The following is a 17,421-nucleotide window of genomic DNA, read 5'->3' as shown; positions in this document are numbered from 1 at the left end:
GTAAGCAATGTGCTTACATATATTTACATTTATTTGAATGCATTTGATGTATTTGTACACTTGAATAAAGTGTAGTTATCAAATCGAATAATTTTATAATAATAATTTGTTATATAGCGCTTTTCTAGGTACACAAAGTGCTTTACATTGAAGGGGGAATCACCTCAACCACCACTAATGTGCAGCATCCACCTGGATGACAAATTCAGAGAGAGTTATGTAAGAAGTAGCTACATTTACACAGTTTTATAGTTACAACTGGCCCTTTGAGGCAAACCATAATGCTGATGTGGCCCAGGGTAAAAATGAGTTTGACACCCTTGCACTACGCCAAAGTGACAAATGCCTGTTCTGTGTGAAGTCCTTGTGCACATTTAGAAGAAAGCAACCTCGCCCCTGGAGTGGAGAGGTCAAGGTCATAAAACCTGAAAAATGTATGCGGAGAGGACCATCCTGCCGCATTACAAATACCAAGAAGGGAAACACCCGAAATAAAGGCCGTAGAGGCCGCCATACTCCTAGTAGAATGGGCCCGAACAGCCATAGATGAAGGCTGTCCGGCAGCTTCATAAGCCAATGATAAAGCCTCGACTTTCCATTTGCTCAAAACCTGTTTGGATGCAGGGCACCCTCTCTTGAGTGACCCAAACCAGACAAATAATTGTTCAGACTTACTCCACAGGGCAGCTCTGTGAACATCGACATCTAATGCCCGAACTGGACATAACAGGTTCAGTCATTCCTGATCTGGGGTATTAAAAGGTGGAGGATAAAAGGCCTGCAGCACTATAGGGCCCCCAACATTAACTGGGAGCTTATGAAGATAACCCGGTCTAGGGTATAGAAATGCTTTCACCATACCAGGTGCAAATTCTAGAAAATAGGAAGTAACCGACAGGGCATGTAGATCTCCAATTCTTTGATAGAAGAAATAGCAAGGAGAAAAAGAGTCTTTAGAGTGACGAATTTTTCTGAAACCTCTTCAATGGGCTCAAAGAGAGCCAAAGCCAGAGCTTCAAGTACAATGGCTAAATCCCCTCTAGAGTGCAGGGCAGGTCTAAACCTCAGTGTACCACAGAGGAAACGAGTAATAAGAGGATCTCTCCCAAAAGAAATACCCTCCATAGGGGTGTGGTAGGCAGATATAGCCGCCACGTAAACCTGGGTGAAAGGAGATAATCTAGCAGAGAAACGGTCTTGCAAAAAAATTGAGAACTGAACCAACAGGGCAGTTAACAGGATCTAAATAACGTTCACCACACTAGGTGGAGAATAATTTCCATTTCAATGCATACAGTCATCTCGTGGAAGGGGCTCTGGAATGGAGAATGTCTCAACGGCCTCAGTCGAGAGACCAGATTCTATGAGCCGGGCCCCCTCAGAGGCCAGGCCCCCAGTTTCCACAACTCTGGTCGAGGGTAAAATATCGTGCCCCCTGCCTGGGACAGCAGGTCCCTCCTGAGCGGAATCTCAATGGGAAAGCCGTCCAGAAGAGACATTAAGTCCGAGAACCAAACTTGGGTCGGCCAGTAAGCGCCTACTAATAGCAGATGAGACCCTTCCCAACGAACCCTCTCCAGAACCCCCGGGAGTATAGATATCGGGGGAAATGCGTACAGGTGCAGCCTCGGCCACACCTGCACCATCGCATCCAGTCAGAGAAGAGCTGGCTGTGTGAGGGAGAACCATATAGAGCAATGCTTTGTACAAACGATGTGAAAGGTCGTGTAAGGACTGGGCGGAATGACGGATCATCTGAATAATTAAATGCATTTCTTCCTACAAACCCCAATACTTAAACATTGTTTCCACACACAAACAAACCCTCCCCACACACACACACACACACACACACAAGGGACTTTTTATTGCCCATCGGAATGTTGGTAAAATGTGGCTTTGCTAAGGAGAAAAACATTTCTTTTTTTTAAAGACATTTAACAAAATATATTCAATGTGTTTTTATGTGTTCGTTTCTCCATGTCACATTGGAATAGATATGATTATATCGTATCATAAGGAAAAGTAGAAATACCGTCATTATGCATTTTAAATATTACTGTATATTCCTTTGACTCTCACCTAACATTCTCGATACCCCCAGAATGCTCGTGGTATGGACTACCCGAATATGCACAGAGAAATAAAGTAAAGTGTATTTTTATGTTTTACCATCATTGAAGATCAAACTGTTTAGACTATAACTCCTCCCATAGGGTGCGCGTACTAGATAAAGAGCAATAAAACGAAAGCTCCCGTGTGCGACTCCCCCCCATCAGTAACACAATTTGTTTTTTTGGCACATGCATTAAGCAGGGAATGCAAATATTTATATGGATAACTTTAAATAAAACAACACCATAATATTGCATCCTACTGTTTTCAATGGCATTTGGATAAGGGTGCGCTGTCTCGGAAAACGAGGGGTCTGAGAATGCGGGACTCTTGGTGGGGGACTGTAGCTGCAGGCTCCGAGTCAGCTTCAATATTGCATAATTATCACTTTATTGTCCAGTGCAGGAGAATATAAAATATTGAATACAAGTTAGTATTTCTGTATAGCTTCTATCTTCTCGAATCTAAAAAAAAAAAAAAAAAAACAAAGTTTGAGATTTCAACCACAAAATTTATGGAAGCGAATTTGTAAAGCGAAATAAAATCGACCCTCTCTATTATAGATTGTACTTTTACACAGAATTCATATTTTGGAAATTAAATCTGAAAGTTCAAAATGGATTATTGAATCTTTAAAAATGAAAATGTGTGTGAAATGTTTTGAATTTAAATATTTTAAATAGCTTGAATATGTAACCATGTAGACTTTCAGCCCATAAAAATGCAAGCCCTAAAAATACAACGCATTAAAATGCAAGCAGGATTTATGCAATGCATATTTTTTCAAGTAGAGCAATTCAACAAGATTTATTGTTTCAAAAACATTTGTCATTATTTTACTTCCATTTCCATTAAAGTAAAGTTCTGTTTTGTTTCACATCAGTAATCACGTTTACACACACACTTTAAACATTTCAATTCAGTTGGGCTAAAACATTATTAGTCTCTTAAAATTGGTTTGGTGTTTCTGAAGAAGGATGATCAGGCAACAGATCTGTATCTTGATGTATCTTGTGTATCTTGACTTCATCCAGTATATTTTATTTAGTAATGTGAGTGTATCTTGACTTCATCCAGTATATTTTATTTAGTAAATTTATTTATATTAATATTTAGTAAATAAAGGTATTTCTGCTTTTATTTTTCAGAATCTAAATAAAAAACAAAAAAAACAAAAAGTCTGAGTAACTGAATTCATTTCCTCAAACCTTTCATTTCCAGAACATGTAATTGGCACATAATGTTACTCCTTACAAAAATAATATTATTATTATTTATTACTCATGGACAACAGTAATTAATTACAATTTCCATTACACCTCCAAATAATTGGTACTTGCATAATTTTTGCAGCATTTAAATTCATGAAAGTTACAAATAAACGAAGAGTACAACTGTCTCAAACTGCTCACAAGCCATGATTAAACCCCTTCTGTTATTTAATAAAGCAGCAACATTGTAAAAAATAAAATAAAGTCTGTATATCAGCCGCTATATGATATGGTTTATAAATGTTCTTCTCCGTCTTCAGACAAAGACTTGGGGCCTCATGTATAAACATGAGGCCTTTGTGTATATTTCATCCTTAAAGTGTGGGTAAAAGGCAGAATTTACGTACGCACAAAAGTTTTCAGATTTATAAAACCGTTCGTACGCCAGAACCTGCGAAGAATTCACTTTATAAATCCCAGTCAGCAGGAGATTGTGCGCACGTGCGTCTCCTCCCCGAAATAACCATATATGGAGATTACAACACCTAGTTTTACTATTATCATTTGCATATGATCATTCAACCATGTGATACCAAGTTTAACGGTAAAAGACGTTAGAAAAATATGAAATGCGGATGTGCCGTCACATTATTACAAACATATATATTTTTAGTAGCCTATCCTTGCCTTGTTTTTGAATGAATAAATCAAATAGTGTTAAATACATTTCAGAGAAAGATTTTCTCAATCTTTTCCACTGGCCAAATATAGTATTTTTAATTGATTTATATTTGGAAACAGATAGACATGCTTGTGCATTATTTGCACGAAACCATTTTTCAGACAATCTGCTATTAGCTATCAGTTAAAACATTTAAACACAGCATGCCAGAGGAAAAATGTTCAAAAGCATTGCATCCACAACAAATAGATCTGTTTCTATTTATTGAATATAGCATTTTTTGCAACAGTTTAAGTGTTTAACTCCATTAATGAGAATGGCATATTTCATCTAAATGTTTATATCAGAAGTAAAACAGTTTAAATCGTTCTTTTATTTATTTAAACTGTTATTGTGAACATGCACTGTATTTATGATTAGGAATCATAATGAAGATTTACGGTTTTACTTCATCTGCCGTTAGATTATAGGCTGTAGCCGTGCGTCAGTTTCACTAAACTGCCCAACGCGCTCATGGCGCGGGATGGATGTTTGCTTCAAGTGATGATAGGTTTGTGAAATTATATTTTTAATTATATTTCTGTAGATGTATAATATTCTTTAGATTCTCTGTCTAATAGTGACCAAAAATACATTTAACTCCAGCTCACCATCGGTGTCGCCAAAACACATAGCCTACTCTTCTAAAAGAGTGCGTACGCACGGTCAAGAGCATCCTTACGGTGTGCACTTATTTTATACGGTGCACCAGGTTTATTTTTTATAAATCCCGATATGTGCGTGGAAAAATGTGTACGCATATTTCTATGCTCATTTTGTGCGTACGCAACGTTTATACATCAGGCCCCAGGCCCCTGGGGCCTCATGTATAAAACTTTGCGTAGATTTCATCCTTAAAGTGTGCGTACGCACATAAGGCAGAATTTGCGTACGCACAAAAGTTTTCAGATTTATGAAACCGTTCGTACGTCAGAACCTGCGCAGAATTCACTTTATAAATCCCAGTCAGCAGGAGATTATGCGCACGTGCGTCTCCTCCCCGAAATAACCATATATGGAGATTACAACGCCTAGTTTTACTATGCATAGCATCATTTGCATATCATTTGCATATGATTATTAATCCACGTGATACCAAGTTTAACGGTACAAGACGTTAGGAAAATATGAAATGTGGATGTGCCGTTGTCACAGTTTTCGTCTTCACCTGTTTGTCTTGTCATCTGCACCACGCTTCCCCGGATCCTTTTGTTTCCTCTCCTGATCTCACTCCCTCATCAGCCACCTGTTCCTCATCTGTTCGTCATCATTTTCACCTGTTTGCACTCCATTTAGTTTGATTCCTCTGTCTATTTAGTTCGATCTTATTCAGTCTGTCTTTGTCAGTCGATGTTTAATGTTACCCGGTATTTGCTCCTGTTACCCTGTCTCCCTGCCTGTATTTTTGATTAAAAACCCGCATCTTCGTACTCCTCTGGACTCCTCCCGTTCCTTCTGCCTACCCTCCTGCACTCCTGCACCATACCCCGTGACAGCCGTCACATTATTACAAACATTTTTTTTTAGTAGCCTATATCCTTGCCTTGTTTTTGAATGAATGAATCAAATAGTGTTAAATACATTTCAGAGAAAGTTTTTCTCAATCTTTTCCACTGGCCAAATAGTATTTTTAATTGATTTATATTTTAATGGAAACAGATAGACACGGTTGTGCATTATTTTCACGAAACAATTTTCTCAGACAATCTGCTATTATCATGATTAGCAATTATCTCTAGTTAAAACATTTAAACACAGCATGCCAGAAGAAAAGTGTTCAAAAGCAATGCATCCACAACAAATAGGTCTATTTCTATTTATTGAATATATATAAATATATATATTGTAACTTCTCAGTAATGATTTCCATTAATGAGAATGGCATATTTAATGTAAATGTTTATATCAGAAGTAAAACATAGTTTAAACCATTCTCTTATTTATTTAAACCGTTATTGTGAATATGGACTGTATTTATGATTTGGACTCATAATGAAGATTTACGGTTTTACTCCATCTGCTGTTAGATTATAGGCTATATGTGAGTCAGTTTCACCAAACGGCCCAACGCGCGTGCTGGCACAGTCATTTAAGAAGGGATGGATGTTTGCTTCAAGTGATGATAGGTTTGTGAAATTGTATTTGTATTATCTTTCTGTAGATGTATAATATTCTTTAGATTCTCTGTCTAATAGTGAGCAAAAAGACATTTGACTCCAGCTCACCATCGGTGTCGCCAAAACCCATAATCTTCTAAAAGAGTGCGTACGCACTGTCAAGAGCATCCTTACAGTGCACACTTATTTACGGCAAGTTTATTTTTTATAAATCCCGATATGCGCGTGGAAAAATGCGTACGCATATTTCTATGGCCATTTTGTGCGTACGCAACGTTTATACATGAGGCCCCTGCAGCGTTGATGATGTCATGAGCGCACACACACAACAACGATTATGAAAATTGATAGGATGATTGGATTTCTGAATTTCAAATCATTAGCAACTGTGACAAAAAAAAAAAATGTATTAGTTACACTACAAGTTACCAGAGAAAGTAATATTAATGAAACGCATTTCTAGTAGCCTATCTGTTCTGATCATTTCACTACAGACTTGGGTTTGTGATCGGGCACAAGTTAATGCAGAGTATGGAAAGAAAAGTTTATCGGAAGATAGAGCAATGCCAACACTAATTGTATCAGAAAACAGCTAATGATAATGTTTTTAAAACACTCATGTTCAATATTGGAGGCACTGATACTTTTTCCTATGAAATGACTTTAGCCAATCATAACAGTGGCCATTTATGGCCAAGTCTTAAAGGAGATGTATAGCACTCAAACCAAGTGTTTGTGACAAAAGGTCAAAATGAGGGTTGAAAATGATATTTTTGAATATATGACTGTATTTAAAATAGTGAAAATATTAAAATAATAACAAACATCATGTAAAGACCCCTTAAATCTGTTCAAGTGCACGATCATGATAAAATAGGTTGTTTTCATCACTTTTCTGCTGTCAGTGTGTTTTGGCTGAATATTAATGTAAATGCAGTCAGTTCATCTCATGTGAATGTAAACAGTGGGAACTGAAAATCAAAACAACAGATCTGTCTTACAGTCTTACAGCTAAAATCTTCAACTACATTAAAACAATATAAATTGAGTTTACAGAATCTGAAATGTTTTTCTAATTAATTTAAATTAACTATATTATGTATTAATGCATTTAAATGACAACATTAAAATAAACTGAATCAAACTATGAGAGTCTCACCTGAGCTGTGAGATGTAGGGCAGACACTGGAGGAATCCCCTCACTTCACTCTCTTCATCTGTCCAGTCTATCAGCTCTACTGGTTTCTTCTCTGTCTGCAGTTTCAGCACTTCTAGGAGGATGGAGATCTTTCTCTCTGAGAGATCTATGATCCAAACTATTGGTGACAATGGAATCAGATGCAGAAAAATCAGCATAACAAAGAAATATGGTTAAATCAAAAAAACAAACAAGTTGACAACTACAATATATTGATTTAAAAGTGTCACATGTGTCACCGTCAACTGGTACTGGTGTTTCCTCACTGGGTTCACTGGTGACGTCCTCATAGACAGCAGAGACTCTGACTCTATAGCAGGTGCTGTGAGGAACAGTTAATGTATATTCACACTGAGGTCCTTGTGTTAGTACTGATGACCAGCCCTCCAGTCCTGCTTCTTTATACTCAACCATATACTGCAGCACTGGACAATCTTCATCAGCTTCAGCCCTCAGCCAGACAAATCTGTGAGTGTTTCTGTTCAGTTTATTCACCAAGGGTTGCCCAGGAATTGCTGCAAGAGCTGTATGAAAGTTCATAATCTTGCTGAAGTTACTCATACAGCCATTTTCAATCACTGAATACCTCAGCTGAAATCTTTTGCCTGGTGTAAGTCCTGAAATAATGAAGGTTTCCTCAACAGATTTGGCGTCAAAAAAGATCTGTGTCCAAGTGTTGTTCATTCCATCATCACCCAGAGCTTTGCACTCCACCAAACAACTCTCAATGCTTCTGTTTTGTGTTTTATTCATTTTTAAGGACACGATACTGTGTTTTAGTTGAGATATTTGGATAAGATTTGGCTTTGTTTGAAGTTTCATATTTCGGCTCATAATGATTCCAGCATGGTAGAACCGCACACAGTGAAAACCATCATCAGGTACAAATGCAGCAATGAACTTGGTTTGCATTGCATTTTCATTTGTTTCTTTGGCAGCAATAAATACTTTTAAGTCAGAAAATACTTTCTGACTGACACAAACAGGCTTTACTGACCGCATTGAATCTTCTAGCTTTGTGGAATCAGACATGGTCAATGTGCAGTTTTTCATTAATTGAACATGCTGCTTCAGAGTTGTGAGAAAATCATCCTCCATTGATGAAATAGTGAAGCAGAACACTCTGCTCATACAAGGATCATTAATGACACGCTGAAGCTCCTCCTGTGATTTTACAATGGTAATGTTCGCTGCTCTGCACTCATTTAAAACTGCCAGATCAGTTTTCTTCTTTTCAAGCCAATGATGTGTGTTCTCTGGATTGAATGGAGACTGAACACAGTTACTGATGAGTTCTTGAAAACTCTTCTCTCCTTCTGCTTCCTTGACATTTATGGATTTAATAATCTCAGCAGCTTTTCTCTGAAAATCTGACATGTACTCTTGTAGAAATTCTGAAAAGTTTTGAAATTGTTCTTCCAAAGCAGGAAACCGAGTAATCACAGTCAGATTATCATAGTCTGTTATCATATCCTGACAGACCCTGATCTGTTTTCTCAGATGTTCCAGAATGTTCTCAGCTTGTTGCATCAAGTTTTCACTGACTCCACTCAGAGCAGCACACACTGAGCTCCTGTCCAGTTTCTTCAGAGGGTACAGCCAAACCTTTAGAGGAACTGCTTTCTCACCTTTAGATCCAAGCAGTGTCGGAAGAGAACCGTAGATGTCCACAGCCTTATCAAAAGAAACTGGACTCTTCCAATCGCCCACATCAATATACAGACTGCAGTCATATAAAATGCTGTTTGCTTTTTCAGTTTCATTAAGACTTGAGAACACATCTATTACACTGAAGGTAGTGGTGAGCTTCTTGATAACATTTTCCATTTCTGTATTTTTCTCTGTGCTGATTCTCTCATTATCAAAAACAAAGAATGCGTGGGCTCCATAGAAAACAGCGATGATCACATGTGTTGCTGTGGTTGCATTAATCACTGAGGTAGGAGCTCCTTCCTGTAACAGTCTTTGGCTGATCATGTCTAGTCTGGTGGTGGTTTTATAGTGTAGTGTAAATCTGTCCTGATGTTGAGACTGAACTGGGTGATTCAGAAAGGCTGCAGCTCCATTTAGCATCAGTCCACATAGAGCACTTACTCGTAACATAGGTGACATTTCAAATGCTTTGCATCTCTCCGGAAGGGAGTCGTCTTCCAAAACCTTTAGATGTGTTTTCAGTAAGGGCCAAGATATTCTGTTACTTGTTACAGTATGGTTATCCCAAAGGTTTCCGTCTGTAAACACATTCACAGCATATTCTGCTTCAATTTTACTTCTTTGAAAAACAATTTAAAGTCCATCTACACATACAACATCAATTCACATCACAGAAGCCTAAGAGGAGGGTGTATGGAATAGCTAAATGTTAAAAAATCATAAAGTCAGAGAACATAGAGCTTATTTAGCCAATTTAATTAGTTGCATCTTTTACTGAAGGAAAAAAGAAGCATTTTTCCGCCCAAGTAGCACTGTAAAATGTAGGGGAGAATAACATGAACATGTACTTCCTATATTTGAGTTTTTAAAATTATATTAAATTATTTTATTATTATATATTTTAAAATAGTATTAAAATATTATTACAATACACTAATAGTCATGGTAAATGAGTTTAGACCAACCTGAAATAAATGAATTATTCCGACAGTCATAAAACATTCCAAGATCCAAAGGACGACCAAGTGCCGTAATCTCAGTTACATCCACAGGTAAATCTGTGAGTTATTTGGGGGGGGGGAGTGCACAGTATTACATTAAGATGACAGCCATTTTAGAAAGGCCATTGAAAAACATTATTAAATAAGCATGATATATACAGAAAGATTACAGCACATCTCTTTGACTGGATTACAAGACACTAGTAAACATTGCACCTTCTTTTTCAGTTATATTTCACAAACCATATGCTTAAACTTATATACGGATGTACAAACAAATAAAATATACTGTACAAACTTTTAAAATACAGCATGTTTTCCAAATTGTGCGGCCATTTACTGATTTCCACATAAGAAGCTAATCATAATATTCAGTAAAAAATAATTAATCTGAGGTAAGGCCATGAAGTCAAGCCAAGATTGTGATATCTGATAATGCATTTCATTTTAAATTATACTATTTATATTTACTCATTAGGAGATGCTTTTATCCAAAGTTACATAGATGGTGTTTCTATTTTTACCAGAAAGGATGTCAAATATCAAGGTGGCTAAAGTCAAGTTACTGCTAAAATAATCCAGTTGTGATACTTATGAGAACCTTTGTAAATAAGCTTCTAAGAGAATTGCCAGTCATACCATTATAGGACAATCCACTGTAGAAGCACTTAACAGGATTAACATTTTCAACCTTTTCATCCCTTGGAATCTAAGAAAAATAAAAAAATAAAAAAAAAAAAAAATATATATATATATATATATATATATATATGAATACAGAAAAACTTATTTGTGCTGCAAATATTATTTTGAGGTAACACCACATTCAGAAAATGTTATCAACACTCTGATTTCATCATTTACCTCTTCGATGACTCTAACTTGAAGCTCTTTGATCTCCTTGATGTCCTTACTGTCTTGTATTGGTATGGTAGCCTAAACAAAGAAGCATCAGAAGTTTAAGCTAATTTGCAAAACTAACTTAGCAAATCAAGTTAATAAAACTAAAATACACATTAATTTAAAATTTGACAAAAAAACAACAACACTCAGTTATAATCAATGAAGTGGTCTGTAATGCACAATAACTATCTTAATTCACACTGTGCCTACGCTATGTTAATTATAATACCAACTTAGATTGCAGAACACTGCATGAACAAATACAGTAATGCAGCTTGCATTAATAATAACTTCATGTTTTTTTTTTTTAGCAATATCAAGTCTGTTGAAAAATCATTGAAAAACCTTTATTGTAGTTTGAAATTAGCCACTGATTGGAAAACGTCCATTTTAGTTTTGCATGTACACTTCTCAGTAGTCTAATGCTTCCTCATTAGAGAGAAAACATAGGTGCATCAGCACAGCCTATGAGCGAGCCAGATGCTCAATGTTTTAGCATGTGCAGCTGCAAATGCGTTTGCTTCAGTAAATCGAGGAAAAGGAGTTTACCTGCACATTCATTATATAAAATTGACTGGAGGAAAAAGTTCACGTGGCCGTTGTCAGATTTGGAAGTCACTCAAAAGGCTCTTTCACGGTGGCTTTCAGTCAACTTTAGTGAGGCGCGGTGGTTTATGGGAGGAGTAGTTCCTTTGCTCGGAAATGAAAATATGTACACAGTCTTGTACCTTTGACTTTTTTGGGGGGGATTTTCTCTTCGTTTTTTCACTCGAAATTATGTGTTGTATGCTTATGAGTTCAGCCGTAGCTGGTTATCCTCAGACGTGCTCTAAAACTCTTTAGATATGGATTTTACAAAACGTCAATGGGAGAAATGAATGGGAAATTTACTTCCGGCACCAACGCTCTCTCGGGCTGTGGGCGGGACTGTGATGCTCTATTTCTCTGTTCCTTTGTTTTGCGTGCTTATTTGCGTTTAATTTGTGTTGTTACTCGCTGTAATTAGATGCATTAAAAAGTTATTAAACTGTTTGAATAAAGCATCAATTTTTCTACATTCTTAAAAATGCATCTGGCTTTAGTAAAGTTTATTAGGAATTTCCTGAATCAATTTTTGATGTCATTTAACAGATCTCTTGAAGTGCATGAGACATGAACATGAGCAAGAATGTTACACTGCAAACATAGCCCATGTCTTGCACCAGTCAGTGCTTGCATGCAGAGCACAGTGCTCCTTTAGTAGCACTCTCATGATAAGGCTGACATTGGCTGCGTTCCAGTCAGCGCAGTTTTATAAGTCATATAACTGACGTCTTGGGACGTCTTTTGAAACATACGTCAACATCCTCCGTTTTAGGGTACCTTTTAACGTCGGTTAGATGACGTTATCCGATCCTAACTCTACCCCAGACCTAAACCTACCCCTAAACCTAACTGACGTTAAAGGTAAAGCGTCAGCTGTATGACATCCCACGATCATCATGTAACTGACGTTAAAGGGTACCCTAAAACGGCGGATGTTGATGTATGGTCAAAAGACGTCATGAGACTTCAGTTATATGACGTCTTGGGATGAGGCTGTTATTCCAGTCCAAAATTGTCATGCCCTTCACTCGCTAATTTCCCTCTGTCTCGTTCACTCGGATGTACATCATTGCTTACGTTTTACGAGTGCCCACTACTGGCGGAAACTGCAATGGGCTGAATTGGAACATCCTAAGCCCGTGATCACTTAAATCAGCTATGGAGTTGATTTATTATTTACATTTGTTTTCCCTTTATGAATTTGTTTAATGCAGCATCCAAATATATACAGATGTGTGTTTTTTTGTTTTTTTTTACACATAATTAATATATCTTACACCCCTTTTCCACACAAAAAGAACTGGTTCGGAACTGGTGCTGTTTCAAAGTTGGTTCGGAGTTGGTTCAACTTGAGAAACTTTTCAGAACCTGTTTGTTTTTCGTCTGACACGAGACTCGTCGACATACGTCTTAGCTAGAAACGCTTGCAAGTACAACATCACTTTGGGATTATCTAAAACTTGTGTACCATGAAGGCTTTGAAAACAATTGAAATCTAAGTATTTTAATCTTTTCCTTTGATGTATAATCTTTTCTGATTAATTATGTACCCCTGTCTTGTGTCTTTTTTTATTTCCATTTAATTATTCTATATTGTGACTGTTTTATTTGCTTATAATGTTTTTAATAAAAAAAAAAATTAAAAAAAAATAGAAACGCTTGCGCCAACTTCAAGCATAACAATTACAAAGGCGGACTCCAACGTGTTTCTGCAAATGTTTCTCTTGGCTTTGCGATCCTTTATTATGGTCAGAAAAGATGTTTAGAACACATCTAAACCCGGCCCAGCCCCCGACGTAAACATGACGTGGTAAAAGAACGGTTCTAGTCCAGCAAAGAGTTGGTGCCGCTTTGGAACCAGTTCTCCTGGCTGAGAACCGGTTCTTTGGCTGTCGAAACACAAAGAACTGGTTCGCGCGCAGGCACCGGCTCCGAACCGGCTCTCAAAATGCTTTGGTGGAAAAGGGGTAATGGAGTTGTTTGTGGTGGTGGTGATTATTCTGCCATAAATTTCCATGTAATTTTACATTTACCTCCACCAGGTTATGTCTCTGCAGTGCTGGTACTGTGTAGTGTTGTCTGATGTGCGTCTCACAGTAAGACGCAGTGCAGGTCAAACAGAATTTAACAGCTTTGAGCTTCATCTCAGGACAGATATCACAGGCCACATCTTCAGGTCCAGCATAACATTGAGCTGGAAGAGCTGGACTAAATCCTGCCTTCTGGAGTTCCTCAATCAGTTTAGACAAAGCAACATTTACACTCAACACTGGACGACCTCTGAACCTCTTTCTGCACTGAGGACAAGCGTAACCTCCAGCTTGAGTCGGTTTGCTCCAGTAGATCTCGATGCAGTGTTTGCAGTAACTGTGTCCACAGGGGATTGAAACTGGATCCTTAAAGACCTCTGTGCACACTGGGCATTTGTAGTGATCCTCTGTCAGAAGAGTGGCTGAAAGTGTGCTGTGGAAACATCTTTGGTTATTACTTTCAACTATAATGCAAAGATTGTAAAAACAGTGTAAAAAAAGTAAAAGCAAAAAGATATCGCTGTGCCTAAACCTTCAGTGAATAGTGCCAACAATTTGATATTACAAAATGAGACACTTTTAAAATAACATTGTAAATGCACAAGCGATATGCTATTAAAAAAGAACAGGAAGGCAGGAATGTTGACTTTAATCCCCTGACCAAGTTATCATACTTCTCTCCCATGTAACTTTCCGGTCCACTTTTGAACACTATAGTTCTATCCATTGACTCTTCACTCTTTACAGACAGGAGTGAGGGTGCTGGAGATGCTGCTTCATCTGGTCGCAGACTGTGAGAGTTAAAGCATGGTTGTTTGATTTGTTAATAGGACCTCTAATGTACACACAAGCTTATGGTGTTGTTATAAGTATTGACACTGAAAATGTAAAAATATAATGATGCCGTTCTTTCTTCCGTACCAATTCTTCGTTACAGTTCTTTAAATGGACAGCTTCAGTGATTGTAAAAGCAATACTCTTTGCTCACATTTTTGCATAATTCACACTCACATTTTGAAAAATAAATTTATTTCATGTTGCTAAGAGGATACGCGTATATATGTGACAGACAAATTTAATGATTAAAGAGTTAATCTGTTAAATAATAAATGTCCATTCATTAAATCATTAAAGAGTATCTTTTTACAAATAGTTAAATAAAACAGTTAAATCGTTAAAGGTAGTGTTACTCTATTTTTCAAAATCAAAATTGGTAGATAATCATGAAATTGTTGTGGTATTCATAGCAACTACTGAATTATTAAATTGCAGACACACTACAAGCACATGTATATCTGATCAAAGAATGTAAATTCTCATACCGTTTGACACTGCAAGGCTGAGTTCTGTCTTTGAATGCAATCGTTCGATCCATTGATTGGTTGCTTTTTAAAGAGAAGTATGAAGTTACAGGAGATGCTGCCTCATCTGGTCTTAGACTGTCAGGATGACACAGAAGTACATTACCATTGTAAAGAAAATTCATTACCATTGTAAACCAAGTAAATTCTCATATTTTTCATACCCATTGTAACTAGGAGTTTTATTGCTGAATGCAATTGGCCGATCCATTGACTGATCACTTTTCATAGAAAGGTGTGAGAGTGCTGGAGATGGTGCTTCATCTGGTCTCTGACTGTGAGAGTATAAATGAGGTTATAAACAACTATCACAATGACATACAAAATACATAAATTGATCACAGTCATGCTCAGAATATTTTAGAGAAAACATGACTAAAATATGTTTGGACTGGCGTGGCTACTTATTTTGGTCGTTTTCAGCATTGAAGGACATCTGGGGCTTAGCCCAGACCATTTTATGTAAATACAGGGATCACTCGAAGAGTTTTCTTTTTCAGAAGTCTTCGAGGAGTAAGGCTGATCTGAGGAGAGTCCTTAATACCAAAAGGCTTTGTCTAAGAAGTCCTGACGCCTCTGGCAGAGTGGAAAAGCCTTCCAAAAATATCCTGATAACGATTGAAAACGGTTACGCTATACAGTTCAGGTCTCGTCCACCTCGATTCAGAGAGGTGGGCCCCAAGCAGGTTCTGGTAATGGAACAGGAGGTGAAATCGCTCCTGCAAAAGGAGGCTACAGAATAGGTTCCTCCTCCCAGCAAGAAGGAGGGTTATTTAAGCCGATAATTCATCAATCCAAAGAAGGAAGGAGGGTTGCCTCCAATTTTAGATCAGCCCCTGTTAAATCGCTCAGTAGGGAAACTCATGTTCAAGATGCTCACTCTCAAGCAGATTGTGTCACAAATCAGATCCGAGGACTGGTTTGTCATGATAGATCTAAAGGACGCGTAGTTCCACATTTCCATCCTTCCACAATCCAAAATTTCCATCCTTCTCTAACGCAGGAAGTTCCTGAGGTTCGCTTTCGGGGGTGAAGCGTACCAATATCGAGTTCTTCTGTTCGGTCTAGCTTTGTCACACTGAAGATTTACGTGGCGGAACTGGCTGCTTACCACGTCCCTTTAAATGGAGTACCTTTGGGGAGACACCCACAAATAATTCACTTTCTTCGTGGTACTTTGTGGCTGAGGCCAGCAGTTCGCACAAGGGTGTCATCCTATTAGAATCTCTCTCCCTGGCTCTCTTTGAGCCCATTGAAGAAGTTGAAGAGAAAATTATCACTCTAAAGACTATCTATCTCCTTTCAATATCGTCTCTCAAGAGAATTGAAGACATTCAAGCACTCTCGGTTTCTCCCTTGTGCCTGGAATTTTTGCCTGGTATGGTAAAGACTTGTAAGTTCCGTAGTTCCGTATCAATTACAAAATACTGCTACTGACCTATAAAGCCCTAAATGGTTTAGCTCCTGTGTGCTTAACGGACCTTCTTTCGCCCTACAATCCACCGCGTTCCTTAGGATCACTAGATTCAAGGCTTCTGGTCATTCCTGGGATATCGAAGTCCAGTAAAGGAGGGAGGGCGTTCTCGCATTTAGCTCCAAAACTCTGGAATGGCCTTCCCGATACGGTCCGAGGCTCTGACTCGCTGACACAGTTTAAAACTAGATTAAAGACGCATCTCTTTAGTCAAGCATTCACATAATGCTTACCTTATAGTCCTCTGTTATGCCATACGGAACCGTTTGCCACTGAAACTGCTTAACGCACCAGTGGGGCTCGACAGCCTTTTAGACAAACGGGTCGGCGCGTATGGTTGGGTTGCGGAGAGTTCAGGTTACGGAGAATTTGTGAGTTATAACGGAAATCATTATGAACATCAGCTATGCTAATTATTTTCCATCTGCCTTTCTGCTGTTATCTCGGGACGCTTGTCCCGAGAAAAATGGCGTTCGTCAGGTCCAGTCTTGTGTCCAGCCTCTCACGGGGATTTCGGATGCCCCAACGCCTGTGATGAGACGACTCAACGCCTGTGAAGAGACGACTCAACGCCTGCGATATGTTATGGCGCCGTTTTATTCATAAACAATATTTATATTTAAACAATATGACTGTAAGCCAGAGGAGAACTGGCCCCCGACTGAGCCTGGGTTCTCCCAAGGTTTTTTCTCCATCCAATCTGATGGAGTTTTGGTTCCTTGCCACTGTCGCCTTGCTTTTGGCTTGCTTTGAGCTTGCTCAGTTGGGATTATTTAGTGTTTAGCAATGTTGTTGATCTGTGTTGTGCTACTTTCATGTTATCAGTGTGAAGCTGCTTTGATACAATCTGTATTGTGAAAAGCGCTATATAAATAAATGTGACTTGACTTGACTTGTCTCCACCCTAGACTGGCTATGTTTCCAAGGTTCGTACTAATGTTATGAGACCTATAGTTCTGCAGGCCATCTGTCCTTCTCCATTTCTGATGTCAGACCAGGAGAAACGTAATCTGCTCTGCCCTGTGTGGGCCTTAGGTGCTCATGTCCACAGA

At 38.1% G+C, this 17,421-nt stretch overlaps 1 protein-coding gene across 1 annotated transcript in view; it reads right to left on the bottom strand.

Moving 5' to 3' along the window:
* Positions 1-17,421, bottom strand: part of LOC120478939 (uncharacterized) — an 85,630-nt gene that overhangs the window by 62,377 nt on the left and 5,832 nt on the right. Inside the window, exons 6-14 of the mRNA XM_089121009.1 lie at positions 15,060-15,170; positions 14,857-14,973; positions 14,209-14,325; positions 13,538-13,967; positions 10,881-10,952; positions 10,656-10,725; positions 9,981-10,073; positions 7,602-9,593; positions 7,324-7,480 (exon numbers count right to left, since the gene is read on the bottom strand). Coding sequence (XP_088977135.1) covers positions 7,324-7,480; positions 7,602-9,593; positions 9,981-10,073; positions 10,656-10,725; positions 10,881-10,952; positions 13,538-13,967; positions 14,209-14,325; positions 14,857-14,973; positions 15,060-15,170 — 3,159 coding nt within the window. The remainder of the gene's footprint in view (positions 1-7,323; positions 7,481-7,601; positions 9,594-9,980; positions 10,074-10,655; positions 10,726-10,880; positions 10,953-13,537; positions 13,968-14,208; positions 14,326-14,856; positions 14,974-15,059; positions 15,171-17,421) is intronic.

Source organism: Pimephales promelas, chromosome 16 (assembly GCF_988280905.1).
Source record: "Pimephales promelas chromosome 16, fPimPro1.hap1.1, whole genome shotgun sequence".
In the NCBI taxonomy this organism is placed as follows: Eukaryota; Metazoa; Chordata; class Actinopteri; order Cypriniformes; family Leuciscidae; genus Pimephales; species Pimephales promelas.
Note: the sequence above shows the minus strand (reverse complement) of the source record. Positions and strands in the feature narration are given on the sequence as shown.